Source organism: Maylandia zebra, linkage group LG20 (assembly GCF_041146795.1).
Source record: "Maylandia zebra isolate NMK-2024a linkage group LG20, Mzebra_GT3a, whole genome shotgun sequence".
In the NCBI taxonomy this organism is placed as follows: domain Eukaryota; kingdom Metazoa; phylum Chordata; class Actinopteri; order Cichliformes; family Cichlidae; genus Maylandia; species Maylandia zebra.
The window spans coordinates 14,960,788-14,976,835 of record NC_135186.1 but is presented as its reverse complement, the minus strand read 5'-3'; the positions used below and the strand labels follow the sequence as shown (position 1 = coordinate 14,976,835).

The 16,048-nt window shown below is 39.4% G+C and overlaps 1 protein-coding gene across 2 annotated transcripts in view; it reads left to right on the top strand.

The window, feature by feature from the left end:
- klhdc8b (kelch domain containing 8B) overlaps positions 1-16,048 on the top strand; it is a 280,867-nt gene that overhangs the window by 224,841 nt on the left and 39,978 nt on the right. For both annotated transcript variants that reach the window (XM_004565463.3, XM_014409271.3), the window contains one exon: positions 14,202-14,303. In XM_004565463.3, the coding sequence (XP_004565520.1) occupies positions 14,202-14,303 (102 nt within the window). The remainder of the gene's footprint in view (positions 1-14,201; positions 14,304-16,048) is intronic.

The window sequence follows — 16,048 nt, the reverse complement described above, 5'->3', positions numbered from 1 at the left end:
TTAAAATCTTGCTACTCACTTTTAAAATCCTGAATAACATTGTGCCCAGCTACCTCACTGACCTCCTCAATCTGTACACTCCTTGTCGTGCATTAAGATCATCAGGTCAATTACTCCTGGCCCAACCTAAGTTTAGACTGAAGACCAGAGGCGATCGTGCCTTTGCTTCATCTGCACCCAACCTTAGGAATAGCCTCCCTGCTTCTATTCAAGTCTTGGACTGTATCCAATCCTTTAAATCAAGATTGAAAGCATATCTATTTGACTTTGCTTTCCTGACCAGTTAATATCCTTTTAAATCTTTTAAATTTTAAACTTTTAAATCTTTTATTAAATTGTATTAAATGTATTATTTTATTATTAATTTTACTTCTGTTTTTGTTTTCTTAGCGGATTTTGTATTTATCTAACTCCTCTGGTCTGTTAGTGCCTCTATCCTGTCTGTGCTAGTGCCCGATTTGTACCCTGTTATTGCCTTATGCTGACTCTCCATATTACTGTGAAGCACTTTGGTGTGCCTTTGGGTTTTTAAATGTGCTATATAAATAAAACTGTATTGTATTGTATTGTATTGTAAATGTAGTGCAAATATGTTGGTAAAAAATTTAGGGCTGATTCTTCTGGGTAAACCAGATTGTTTTTTGCATCATCAAAACTAGACTGACTCAGTGGTGGTGAGGTCAGGGCTCTGTCAGCTATACCATCTGTTGTTTTTCTTGTCAATGGACACATGTTTTTGAGACATTGGCTTTATGTGGGGAGTCATCTCATGGCTCAAGACAAGAAAAACCATATCTGATTAAAACCCAGAGAAAAAAAGGTGTTTTATTAAAATCAAAACATGTAATATTCTGCCGATGAAAAAGCACAGTAAGTACAACATTTGTCTCAGTGGATCACCTCCTTTAGAATAAATAACTTCCATAATTGTGTACCAGTTTGTGACACTGCTTTACTAAAAGTATTTTCTACTCTTTTAAACAAAGTTTTTTCAGCTGCTTTGAAAGAAATCTCACAAGATTTTAAGGAGTTTGGGAAACTTCCACTTTGTACCGTTTCATAACCCTATATTTCATCTTTTGTGAAGCATTCCTTGGTGAATTTGTTACTGTGCTGAAAATCATTATACTGTTAAAAGATCCACTTTACTCTCTTTTGTCCTTGCATTTTCTTCAGACACTCTTATTCGGATGACAACTTTATAGTTAAAATGTATTACTTTAACTTTAATTACTTTACCCTTCCTCTGAAGCAGCAAAGCAACCTGAAAGCTTTCACCACAATGCTTAATGTCTGTTATGAGGTTCTTCTCCTGAAAACCTGTCAATTATTCCTACTTTTACTGTAGACAAACATCTCTCATGTCTTTGATATGTCTGTCTAGAATACATCAGACCAATAGATGTAGTCTTTGCCTGTGTGGTAGTTTGAATATTGTAGATGCTCTGATTTTCTTTTTAGACAGCAGAGACCTTTTTCTACTCAATGCCTTTAATGGGTATTTTTTTGCAGACTGTGGGTTCTTGGAGAGTTTACATCAAATAGTCATAAATTCTACACTGCTTGTAGATTTTCCTTTCAGAGGGATGATTTATTTCACATTATTCTGAAAAACCCCTTAAATCTCGTGCCTGACAGGTGTATAAGATTTAACAACTTTGTTTTTTTTCTGAAGGCCTTGGGAGCCTTTTTAAATCCTTACATGCTGTCACACTTCAAAAGCAAATAGAAGAAAACCAGGCCCAGGTTTCAATATGATAGTTCCACCTATTTTCCCTAATGAACTTCCCATCATTCCTTCCTATTCTAGAATCTCTGGTTCACTTTTTAAAACTGTGTGACTGATGTTATTTGTAAGATTGTTTTTTATCAGCTTTACTCATGAACACTTTTTTAAAAATGATGAAGTCTTTCCTTGTCCAAAAAAGAAAAAAAATTTTCTATATTGATATATAGTTATTTTTTCATGATTATTGATATTTTGAAAACTCTTCAAATCCAAATGATGAAGTGATAAATGTGTTTTCAGATGTCATAAGAGAGAAACAAACCAGATGAGGAAGGATCTTAACGAAAAGCAAGCCGATTTATAAACTGATGAAAGAATAAGAACAAAGATAAACGGATACTAAGACAACAATAATCTGAACTAAATTGAGAAAGCAAAGCTAAACCTGAAACACTGAAAACCTTGAACATGAGATACATGGAACATGATGCATGAAAAACAGAGGACCTGACAATGAACAAAGGAACATATACACAACAAATACACGAGGGTGACGAGGGAAATGAAATCACCTGGGGAACACACCTGGGACAAATTAAGCCTGACGAGACAGGAGAAAGCAAAGCTAAACACACTGAACATGGAACACAAGACTGTCACAATAAAACAGGAAACAGTGAGATGTAGACTGACACACAAGCTTGACACGGGGTAGCATGTCTTGATTCATGGGCTTTTCTGTGTTATGTAACAATGGCTGGAGCTGAGCAAACTGCACTGAGACAAGCAGGGAAATGATATCAGTCATGATCTTCCATGCAATCTACATATAGGTGAAACAAAGGTAGCAATAGCAAGTAAATGAGTTTATATAACATGTCATCTTACGAGATAAATATTCTCCTATTAATACATCTGTGGACACAAAGGACGCCTCAGGATAACTTTTGCACTTTTGCTTTCGCGCTTCTGTACTTTGTAACGCTCCACACTCCCTCACTCTCTCTCTGGCAGCTTGTTCTCTGCAACGGCTCTCTGCTTCAGCAGCTCTTCTCTCCTCTTTTCTCCGGCCTGGTCGCTACTGAAATAGGGAAGGCATGATTAGATGATGCTCGCCGACTGCAAAAACCAGCCTCGCCTGTCACCACACCCTGAAGCAGCTGTTCCACTCCCTTTAAACACCTGCAGCAGTAATATTAATCCATGACAAGATGGGGAAATCTTTTCTGCAAAAGAAATACATTTTTTTATACTTTATGTGAAATTTGCCAACAAAACAGTTTTACGTGTAGTCGAACTTTTGCTTGACCACTTGTTATTGTCAGTTATTGCTAAATAATTTGATTGATTGATTGATAATACTTTATTTATCCTTTATTTATCTTCATTTGGTTGGAGTTTGAAAGTCTGTCTACTGAGGCTCTGCATTCAGTGGGTGGCTTTGCATAATCTGGCCAGCAGCCGATTCTTTAATTGATTTGCATACTCTGCAAGGTCATTCTCAGAACACTTTTCCTGAGCATATGCCACTTGAGAATTAGAGAATTGGATTCTAGAGTAAAGAGTTGTCATTTGTTAGCAGTATAAAAGTGTCTAGGTGTATCATAAAGCCATGCCTGTGGAACTGATTAAGGCCCACATCAACTTCTTCTTCCACCCACTATTTATGAATATTTATGGGATCACTGAGAGGCCATGGAGACTCATTAACAGACCTGGTAGAAACCTGCAGCCTGTGTTTTCATCTGCCCCTCACTGCTTTGGTCCTGAGTGCCCCCTGAAGCCCTGCTAGATAAGACTGAGGCACAATAATCACCTTTTCCAGGATCATCTTCAAAATGAGCCGGGCAATATCTTTTCTAACTCACCAGATCAACATTCGGCTCAGGTTTCTGCCAGTCTTCTTTATGTGTAGCTGTCCATGGTGCCGAGAGACTCGCCTGCATGTGCTTCATGTTACGGATGAGTAAAGACTCTTATCTCTGTGCATGCAGGAAGTTTTCCACATTCTGCAGGCTGTATACTGTTCTGACCATTGCTTTGTGCATCCTCTCTATCCTCGTAAGACTCCAGGATTAACGCATCGATCCTTGTAATCAATAGCCAAGTGTTTTTAATCAAACCTGCATTGCAGCTTCAACACACAAGTGTGTGTGTATGTGTGCGTGTGTGTGTGCACGTGTTTAGCTCACTGAGTGGATGTAATAATCTGTGCGTCCAGGATGCAAATCCAGTTGCAGAGTAGAGGGGAATAAGAGAAACAGATAAAGAAATGCACAAAAAGTGAGACTTTTAAAGGTTTTATGTTGTACCGAGGGAGCGAGCAGAAAACCTGGCTGAGTGAGGAAACAGCAAGCGAGACAAAGACAGATTTGAAGGCTTTTTATAGCAACTTGTAACATGTGGTTCAACGCGGCATTAAAAAGACCTGCAAAATGATAGAAGGAGGCAGAAGAGACAGCGGCTGGTGGATCAAGTCAACTCAAGAGCAATTGGAAAAGTGATAGCATCAAAATATTTTTTTTTAATAGACCACAATATTTTTAAATTGTAAATCTTTGCTAATCTATCTAATTTGTCTCTAGTGAAGTAAAGCAATTGAAGTTCTAGTATTTAACTTTTATTAACCCGTTAACAGGGTTAAGGTGGTCCAGAACTCTAAGGAATAGCGTTCTGTCACCTTTGATTAAGAAGTTAATAAATAAATCTCATTGGCAGTTTCACACCTATTAGGCCTATAAGTCAATATGTCATTTTACATGTTGCACCCTTGCACTCCTTTCAGCTGAGAACATCAGTCGAGCTATGATTGCCATTAACAGTTCATATGGAAAGGATTTTTTTCTTTTCTTTTTCTGTAGGTAATTTCCTGAAGGGAAGCCACTTGAATCAGAAACCATTTCGGACATTTAATGGTTACTGGTCCTCGAACCGTATTCAAGGATTTTTACTGGTTGGCTATTAGGTGTAATTTCAGCATCATTCACCGCTCAAGTAATGCAGCCTTGCTGATGCTGCCAAAGGATTTCACTCCTTCTTATACAAACTTACTGAACAAACTAACCCCTAACCTTGTGTGACTGTTTGTTTGCCTGGGTCACAGCTTGTTACAGTACTTTACTTCAACAACAGCTTGCATTCATGTGGGTGTTAAACAGCGTTCAGTTTGGTTTCATTCTTCTTGTTGCTGGCCAAATGGCTGCTGGAACCTCTGAAGCAGCCTACGTCTTTTTGCATCACACTACTAGTGTCACGGTCCGTGGAGATAGACCGTGTGGGAATGTGTGTGTTGGACCCAGACGCGAACACAAGCGAAGATGCAGGAGTGGATTAAACAAAAGCGAGCCTTTTATTATGGCTGATAACAGAACAAACCAGAGCGAGGGCAGTATAAGGGTAATAGTTCAAACAGAAAACCTAAACTGGACATAAACTAAGAAAAAGCTATGGCTGGAGATACGGAACACAGGGGGTGGTAACACAGACGACGCGACACAGACTACATGAAACACAGAGACTAAATACACAAGAGGGATGATCAGGGGAAGTGGCCACACATGGGAACACAGCTGACACAGATAAACATAACAAGACATGGCAGGAGTAAACAACACTGACGGGAGACTGTCAAAGTAAAACAGGAAGTACACAGGTGCAAACAGGAGGAGAGAGAGAGCACGGGCATAGTGGGCTGGGGAAACATGGAATGAAACAAGGAGGGGAGATGAGGGCTCACAGATACATAGAGGGGCACACAGGGGATAAAAGTCACAAGGGGAAGTCAAATAAGGAACACCACAACAGGACAACTTAGGAAACATGGCCTAAATAAGGAACGAAATACAAAAATACAAGAAACTAAGAATACTGGGCCCACATGGCCCAGGACCATGACAACTAGAAGCTTATCCTACCTGTGTGTACAAGTCGATGCAAATTCAAGACCACTCGTGTCAGCCAGAAGATACAGGTGCACTTGAGCATATGAGGCTAAAACTGTACACACTGTAGATCTTGATGAAATCCTGTGTATAATGACAGCAAAACCTCTCTGACATCAATGCACCACATTTTCAACACCTTGGATTTATTAAGGCCATTTCTCTTCATTGCGCAAACACTTTCAGTGATGATTTATACTCTGAGATAGGTATTGTCGAGATAATGTGTAAGTATATCCTCATAATGTGAATCATTTATCAATTGTTTTTTTCATAAGAAGGAATTTATCCAATTTGAGAAGGAACTGTTGTATCAAATAAGTACAAACTACATCCATTAGAGTTCCATCTATTATAATTATCACCATGCCAGCATTTCCAAGGATGGAGAGTCTATCCATAAGAAACTTTTAAGAAATATATCGGATTCTACTGCTTCTAAAAACATATATGTTTTGTTGTGAGCATCATTAGTCTTACTTCAACAGATACATAAAAAAGAAAAAAGTTGCTTTAAGTTGCTTAAAGAAGAACTGATTTCCAAGAGAGCGACCAGCTTCATCTGAAAGCTGCCCCAAATTGTGAGCCATGGCCACGTTCTATAAATAATATTGTTTCAGTAACAGGGGATTGGGCCACACAGGCCTTTCACTTTTGCCCGATCCACATTTTACCAGATCTCTACAGCCCCTCCAAAGGGTAAATGGGAGATTGACACATGGATTAGGCTACGTCCACACTGCAGGTCTTAATGCTCAATTCCGATTTTTTGATCAAATCCGATTTTTTTGTCTGCTCGTTCATACTACAAATAAAATGCGACAGCAAACGCGCTCTAGCTCTCAAAGCGGCCCGCATGCGCAAAAGAAGATGTCACACACAACGCGTTCTGTTTAGACCCAGAGCAAACAATATTGTTTGACTGATGGCCCTTAATATAAAGACTTTGGACTTCACGTTTCCCAATTTTTGCTTTAAGTTATTTTGTTATTTACTTAATAATGTAGATAACCTAATAATTATCCTTATTGCTGTTTTAGAGAGGAGCGGTGCTTCAAAGGATAGTTGCAGATTTCTGTCAGAATCTGCAGATTATACAGTACAAATAAAATGTTCACGTTTCTCCAACGTTGTCTTCCCAACAGTTTCACTGGATGGCCCAGAAGCGTTCGTGATGTCTTCTCGGGCGCTTCTCCAGAGCTGATAATTGGCGTGTGCCTTGTGTCAGTGACTTAAAAGACGGATTTAATGCAACATGACCGTTCAAACAGCAGTTGCTTTCTAAAACATCGGATATGTATCGGATTCAGTACCACATACGAAAGTGACCCAGATCGGATTTGAAAATATCGGATTTGTGCCGTTCACACTGTCATAGCATGATCGGATATGGGTCGCATAGGGTCAAAAAAATCAGATTTGATGCGCTTTTGCCTGCAGTGTGAACGTAGCCTTAGTGTGGTGTTTGCAGTGATACAGATGCTGTGCCAGTCTGTTTTGGTAAAGAGAGAGATGAACGAGAAAACAAACCTATCAATTTACCAGTCAGTGTTTGTCAGGGGGGCCCTGCGACGGACTGGCGACCTGTCCAGGGTGTACCCCGCCTCTCGCCCTATGACAGCTGGGGTAGGCTCCAGCGCCCCCCGCGACCCTGAAAAGGATAGGCGGAAGCGAATGGATGGATGGATGTCAGGGGTGGGCAACTCCAGGCCTCGAGTGCCGGTGTCCTGCAGGTTTTAGATCTTACCCTGGGTCAACACACCTGAATCAAATGATTAGTTCATTACCAGGCCTCTGGAGAACTTCAAAAATGTTGAGATGGTAATTTAGCCATTTGACTCAGCTGTGATGGATCAAGGACACATCTAAAACCTGCAGGACACCGGCACTCGATACCTGTAGTTGCCTACCCCTGGTGTAGCTAGATATACGAATTTGTAGATATGAACAGCGGAAATCAGCTTCCTGAAAATGATGTCTGGACTCTCCCTTAGACATAGACAGAGGAGCTTGGTCATTGGGAAGGTAGTCGGAGTAGAGCTGCTTCTCCTTCAAATGGAAAGGAGCCAGTTGTGGTGGTATAGACATTTCACTAGGATGTGTCCTGGGTACCTCCAAGATGAGTTGTGAAGCCAGCATACCCTACCAGGAAGAGACTCCTAGCAGTCCTAGGACCCACTCAAGAGATTACATCTCTTGGCTGTCTTAAATGCCTAGGTCTTTCTTCAGAAAAGCTGGAGGAGGCAGCACCGGGTAGAGAGCTCTATGGATGCTGTGGGACTGTTGTGGCCGACATGCCTCAGCAACACTGTATCGAGGTGGAAGGCAGTACCCCCTCTTTAAGAATTGGAATGGAGATTGTCCACAATTTGCTATGTTCAACTAGGGTGATCATACATCAGCCAGGGAAGGTCTATGTCAAGATACTGGAGAGAGACTGCCTCTTTTAGTCAAAACTGACATTCTGGAACAATGGTGTGGTTTTCACCCAGATTCTAATTATACTGGACCAGCAAATGATCCTTTAACAGGACAATAAATGTTTAAACAGAGAATGTAGACAAGACACTCCTAAGAGAGGCAGAAAATATTGAACCTTGAGGAAAACTGTCTTAAGTTTGTAAAGACCTTAACTGACAATGACTGAATGAGACAGACTATAACAAGAAAACATGGCTGACGTTACTCAGGAAGTACAAGGCAACTTTTCTGTCAAACACAGAGGTTGCATGCGGTCAAAATATGTCTGCTAGTCTACATTAAAAATACCAATTGAAGAAGTTATTTCCATAATGTCAACTACACTTGTACTGATCCCCTATTTAAGAGACTTATAAACTGCAAGTCTTCTAAACTCACCATTGCACAGTGAGACAGAAATCCTCTAGATGGCTCATTTTCACAGGCGTAAATTAAGCCTAGTTTTAGATTCAACTTGTTTCAGAGGAGATAAATTAAAGGTTTCCTTTCAGTCTGGGACTAGGCTTAATCCTTGACTGTGGAACTGGTTGGATATCCTATTAAAATACATTTAAATGAACTAATCTTTTTCCTTGATGCATCTGTTTTTCTTTTATGACCCACTAAAATATGATGAAATATGTCTATAATTTATTTGCATTTCAGCTGGGTTTCATTTCTAAGTATCAACCAAGTTCAACTGGAGTGATAAGCTGAGATTGCAGTACAACAGTCATCACTGTCCAAAATCCATACAAAGTACTTGTATGGAAGCCCAGCTATTCATACAAAGCTGCAGTATTGTAGCAATGAACTGGCTTGGTTTGTAGCTCTGGTGTTTACTGTGGGGAGTTTAGTTTTACAATTCCTGCAGGATTTTGTGTAGATGTACCTTCTTGTCATCTGAAAAGGGGAGAACTGTGGCCATTATGAGATGCAGCAAATGTCAGTAAAGTCTATTGTTCTTAAAAAAGAAATGATTGCTGACTGGTGTCTGGAACAGTTTAGGATTTTGATGATATGCAGTCTAGCACTTTCATTTGTGCATGCAATATTAAACACATTCTTGGCTCCCAGGTTTTGATCCCAGAGAGGGGATGTTGTCATCACTACCTTGTTTTCTTGCCAATATTTTCCCATTTCTACCTTTTGATCGTGTTGAAAACAGGGTGAGAAAGGCTGTAATTTTACCCATTTACTGGAAATATGCTGTTGGTGAGATTGTAAATACAACAATGTCTTTGTGTGCATGTGTGCATCTATTTACAGACTTGTGGCTTATATGATTTGGGTGTGTGCGCGTGTATGTGCTTCTGCTCTCCACTTATATGCCTTTTCTAAGTATGCGTGCACCTGTCTTATTGAACATGGTGATGGGTACAGAGTGAAGTGTCTGGGAGGGTGAAACAGGAGAACGAAGAGGATTGATTTCGAGCTTTAAATAAACACACTCTCCTGTCCTCCAGCTGAGTCCACCAGACATATATCTGCCCCACATGCCACTCAACTCACCTCCTCTCACCACAGACAGAAAGTGTGTGTTTACAGCAGTCAGTTGATCCCGAACCACTTGGAGAAATGTTAGTCAAAGTAAAATATTGCTTTCTCCCTGCTTTTCTTTAATGTTTGCAGCTGGCTGCAGCCCTTCGAATTAATAATTTGTGCTGACAAATTGCAGCATTCCCTCCCCAAAGTGGCTCATTTGTCCTCTTAAAGGATAAAGCAGCAGTGAAAAATGCACCATGTGAGTTTTCCTTTTGGTATGTGAGAATGGTTCGCCCTGTCTCTTGGTAGCTCTCTGCATGACAAACTTTGTGAGAGGCTGTGTGAGAGAATATATTATGTGAGAACACACACAGGTGCCATCTCCTGTCTGCACACAAAGCATTGTTCAGTTTGATATGATAAAGGCGATGCAGTGGAAAACACTGAAAATTTGGTATTTTTATGTTTTGTTTTGTTTTTATTTTATACTCAAAGATTTATAAATGATTACCTATTGCACTGAAGCCCTTGTGGCTTACTTAAAGGTGATTTAAGAAATCCACAAAAGCTTGCAGATCTCCCATGGTTGAGCCACTAATGAATAAAGCACAACATAATAGAAAGTGCATGAAGTTATTGGTCTGAATGTTATTTCCTCCTAAAGTGACTAACATGGGACAGCTGCACTGTTTCTGATGAACTGTGTTGGGGTTAAAGAAGCTAAGAAATTTAGAAAAAGGAAAAAAATGATGTGAGCTTAAACACTAGAACCAACATACCTGGTTCTTCAGCAGAGATTTTTACACAAATTCAAGTACATCAAAAGTGCTTCCTTCTAACTCTTGAGCCAGAGATGGTGGTGCTTTGGAGAGTTTGATACTCTCAGTAAGGTATCATTTTAAAATCTCCTGTATTCAGTTTATGAAACTTGGATGGACCCAATTCAAGAACTTTAAAACGACAAGTCAGCCACGTCATTATGAATGATCCATAACTTGGCAATGAGGTTTGTGGTAATTATTGTTGTTCTTTGAATCCAGGAGGATTGAACTCACTATTTGAATTCTGCCATCATCTGATGAAGAAGTTATCCAAATGATAACAGGATATGCGGCTGAGAACTTCCTCTAATATCAATTTTAGCCCCTGCTGGAGATCTTTCTAACCTCATACCACAGTCACAGCACTGATTTTTAGTTCCTTATTGTATAACATCAAGTTTTGGATTTATTATTTTTTTCCCATTGCTGTAACGCAGTCATTTCCTAATAAGGACAAATAAACTACTCCTTCCTCTTCCTCACATTTATAGGCACTGTAAAGAGCAAAGATTGTAAAAAGCAATTTCATTACCTCATGCAGTGATTAACCTTTCCCAGTGCTTCTGTTCCCAGGAAACCCTGTTCTTACCTCTTTTGCAATGTGTGCTCTCTGTCAAAATGACAGACCCTTGAACTTGAATTTAAATTTGGATTGTATCATGAGGCCGCTTCACTTTTTTCCTCCTGCACATGAACTAAAACCAGCTGACTGCGGCCGAATTGCGCAGAAAGGAAAACGCATTTTAGTTCAACATTACCCTAACTATAATGTTTAGTTCCCTAACATTTTTACATTACTGCATTACTGTATAATGTAATGTGATTACAGTAACATGTTACTTTGGAATGTGTTACACCCAACACTTTTCCAGTTATTGTAACATTCTCCCTCTTCTCCTTCATACTCTGAAAGGAGCTCAGAGAATTTATTTTGCACAACCCCATATTCACATTTTTGTGTTCTTTAAAAAATGCACTGAAGGACCCTTTCTTGATTATAGAACATGAAATCCTGACTGAGGACAGTTTTTAGTTACTGCATGGTGCTACATGGATCTCTGGATCCCATCTCGTCTGTTTTTCCTCAAAGATGGTCAAAACACACAATTATTTATCAGTGCATCAGAAATGCAAAGAAGCTAAAATGAATCTTAGATAGCTGAGAAAGACACAAAAGCATGGCCCTAGCTGTTTCTGTCAAATATCTACAAACAGAACTTGGATAAGAAGAGTGCAGCAAAAGTTCCATGCTTATTTGAATGCTCGGCTCTTCGCTCCTCTCCTCCCATATGTCAGGACAATATTTGCACATTATCTGGCCTTTTCGTTTTTCCATGGCTGAATATCTGATCTGGTGCAGCCAGCATATCTATTAATGGTCTTCTGGTGGCTCTGCCTCCCCCTCCCTTGATTCAGAGATTACCATTTAGCTGCACTGCAACTCTGCTATTGCTTTCCTGACAGGAAGCACTACAACAGCTCTGCAACACATTTCTGTTATCTCGAAATTACAGTATTCTCCCCTCCTGTCGCCTCACCTTAGGCCTTTCACTGTTTACAGTAAATCAGATTTACTCATTCATTTTAGTTTCTAAGCATGATGAACATGTTTTAAAATGCAACAGTTCTGTTATTTCTTGATAGCGTTTTTTGTCTCTGTTGCCCATGCTCCCTAAAAGAATGAGTAAATGAAATTTCCAACTAAAGAGATGTTTTCTGTTATTTCTCCTGTGTAGTCGTGCATTGAAAATTCAAAAACCAAGTCAAAGATTGCTGTAAACAGAAATGAGTTTAGAGAAAAACAGTTTGCCAGAGACAATTCCATCTATTTATATATAAGCTCTCTCTCCAGCCTTGGACTGTCTCACTGTTGGGAAGATTTTATTTTTCCCAGCGCTGTGCGCCCATAAGTACAAGTGCTCTTACGAGCTTTCTGTTAGGTGAGATAACTGCTCTGTGGTGACCATTTAGTGGCAGCCATCTGTGAGACAATATGCAACAAAGCTTATTTAAGGCCCACACAAGAATTCAACTGCCCACCCGTTGATCTATCATGATCACTATCCTTCTACTATCATTCTTCTCATCGCAATACTGCCAGCATCGCTATGCTAGCCGTGATAAACATCATGATATTACTTAAAGGTACTGAGTAGAACAGCACCTTGATTCCCATTTAACTGCTGTTGAGATTTTCACCAGGGGGTGCACAATTTGGTGATGGATAACATCTACCAGATAGTATCCATCTACCATTTACCATCGCAGTATATTACCGCTAATGCCAATGATTAGCTCATTAGCTAAAAAGAAGAAAAAAAGATATGGTAAAAATGTGGTCCTTTGTTCACTGGCTCACTTTAAAAGTAATTCTCTTAACCATTGCTTTATGGACAAATAAGTTAAACCTGCCACTTTTTTCCCCCTAAAAAACAAGTCTAAATGTCTAAACAGCCGTTAGACATTTCTCCACTCTTTCCACATTTCCACACCAACGCTGAAGAACTCAACATAACCTTTTTCATTGAAAAGGTCTATAGACAGGTCAGCTCAACTCACACGTAGAGACTTTGATCTGATTTTGGTCAAAATGCTGTTAAAGAGTTACGTTGGTTTGTTGAAGTCTTTGTTGTGAGTTTGTTAGATACCCATCACATCAAACAGCTGCAGAAACCACTGTGCATCTCTAAGATGAAAAAGTTCTACTTTACATGCAGTAATACTTATCTTATCTCACATAAAACACAATAAGACAACTTGCTGTGTATAGGTAAATACAATTGATTTGAATTGAATTAATAGTCTTTATTCATTTCAATATTAAAATATAGAGCAACTTTAATTGTTGTTCTTTTGTGTATTTTGCTGTATTTTATTGAATTTACAGCTCATCCCTCTCACAGAACCCTTGGCAAAGAGGACATGGAGAATGGGAAAGGAGTGTGTCACTACATGTGATACTCCATATATAGAGCTATAATGTGCTGCCGGGTTCTGAGTTTTAGACCTAAAAAGGAAAATGATGGCCATGGTGGGAGGGAGCTCCTGAGGCAGGGGTTGTACTAACAGAAACTTTCTATAATGTTTCTTGTTCCTTCTTTTCTATTATTTTTAATTCATTTTGGCTTTTTCTTTCTTTTTGCCCCCAAACAGCAGAAATGCAAGCAAAGCACAGTCTGACCTTTACAATTGTTACAATTACAAAGAAACTGAACCCTAATGCATAATACATTTGTCTTGACCTAAAGGAACAGTTAGTGGAAAATATTATAGGAAGTGTATTTATTTGTCTACTTAGTGTCTATATAAGTTAGGAACTAGGGCTGCTGGTAGGAAAACGAAATAGCTTTCTTCTTTCTTACAGTTTGTTGTGTCAGCTGCATATTTATGCACTGTTTAAATGGTATATGCTAAAGATAACATTTTTTATTCATTATGACGAGTACTTTTGTGCACTTTTTGGAAACAGGGATTGTGATAAAGTAATTTTTGTTTTCTATTTTTTATCTGCATTTGTATGACCACTGTTCACTCTGAGTTTAATGAGGTAATTGAAAGCACTGCAGTCACATTTATTAATGTAGTCATTTAAATTCTGAAGAACTTGACTGTTACCCAACACACCGAGAGCATCTTTGCTTGTGACCCCACATACTCAATATACCGTGTTTTTCTTTAAAATACTATGGCAGTGAAAACTGCTTTCTGTCGTGGATGACTGTGCTGAAAGATAACTGACAGTTTCTTGTGTTTTACCTCTGGCAGGTATTTGGATAAAACCCACTCGGATGTCCAGGATGAGGGAGAAGAGGGCTGACTTTGTGGCAGGATGCCTGGGTGGAAGAGTCATCATAGCTGGTGGTCTAGGTCAGCAGCTCTTTTCTATTTAATCCATTTTTCCTGCCTTCTGTTAATCAAGTACAGCACTGTGCCTCATTTCAAGAAGGAGAAGTAGAACAATGGGCAAAGAAACTTTATTTAATTTATATAACACAATTACGTAAAAATCACAAATGTAAGAAATAAAAAGACAAACATCACTGAATGTCTTTCAGTGGTGTGTGAATGTACTGTATACAGCCTGTGTCCTTGATCCTGTTGCCATTGAGCCGTTGCTTATGTTATGTTTTTTTCTGGTAGGGATAAAAATATTATTTTCCTTTTTTTTTAATTATTTAATACCATACAGACATAGCACCAAAATGATCTATTGTAGTGCAATGCATGCATCACAGACATCCAGATGAAGGAAGCCAACAGAACAGGCAGGCAGCCCAGTTGATATAGATGACTACCACCGGTGGGGATACAGGTCTCTGGAAGTGGATCCTATGCACTGTTTGCTCCAAGAAGGTTGTGGTGAAAGCAGGTGATTCATCAAAGCACAAATACCTTTGTGTGTGTACCTCAAGTACAACATCTGAGTGATGCTGTACTTAGATGTTGTACTTGAGGTAAACAACAACATAATTTTTGCCTCATAACTTTTGCACTGTCCACTCCTGCTGTGACAAAACAAATTTCCCACGTGTGGGACTAATAAAGGTTATCTTATCTTATCTTATCTTAACATCAGAACATTGAGCACAATGGGGACACAGCCATCCTTCGATGGTTTTAACTAAAGCTGGCCAAACTTTTTAATGCTGGCATTAAATTGTTTGGTACTTGTAGGCTAATAATTTAGAAAGATTAAATCATTCAGCCTTTTTTATTTCTTGGTATGTTGTAGGTAAACCAAAAAATGTGAGAAGCACACTGAGACTCAGGAGCTTGACACTAGGATAGGGGATAACAGAAATAGAAACACACGACAGACCAGGAAGACAAAACAGACTGGACACGAAAGGGGAACAGACATGAAAGCAAGAAATAGCCAAACTAGAACATAAGAACCACACAGATGACAGGACCAAGAGTCAGAGCGAGAGCGAGAAAGGCAAACTTCGACAAACGTAAACATACATGACTGACTTAGGATGCTGAGGAGGACACACAGAGGAAAGACTAAGAGACTGGATATGAAAGGAAGCTAAATTAAACAAGAACTAAGATCTAGAAATTTAACAAAAGTATTAGCTGAAGAGCAGAATTTTAATATTCCACAAAAATGAAAAGCGTCTGGACTTCTTTAAGTTGCTTGAAGACATTTCACCTCTCATCCGAGAAGCTTCTTCAGTTCTAAGGGTCAAATGGTGGAGAGTCCCAGATTTAAACCCAGAGGGAGTTTCACCCCAAAAAAGGGACAAAAGGACCCCCTGATGATCCTCTACCTAATCACAAGAGCCAAGGTGTGAAAACAGGTGTGGGTCACAATCAGCCACTTGGGATCAGCGGGAAATCTACACCGTAGCTACATCATGACTCCAAACCCCTCTGAACGCCCTAACCTTAAAAAACAACTGCATATACATGCCGTGTGTTGTGATTGGCTTGTTCACCACTTTCGATTTCTCCTGTACATTTACACCTACTTTTTCCCTGCATTTCTTGAATAACAATTATCAATACCAATATAAGGAATAATAATGTATGTGAAAGAATTGGAAACATTTTTTCCTGACGTTCAATTTCCCCCTGACAACAGCAATAAGTGGGGAGCCAGGAGGGGG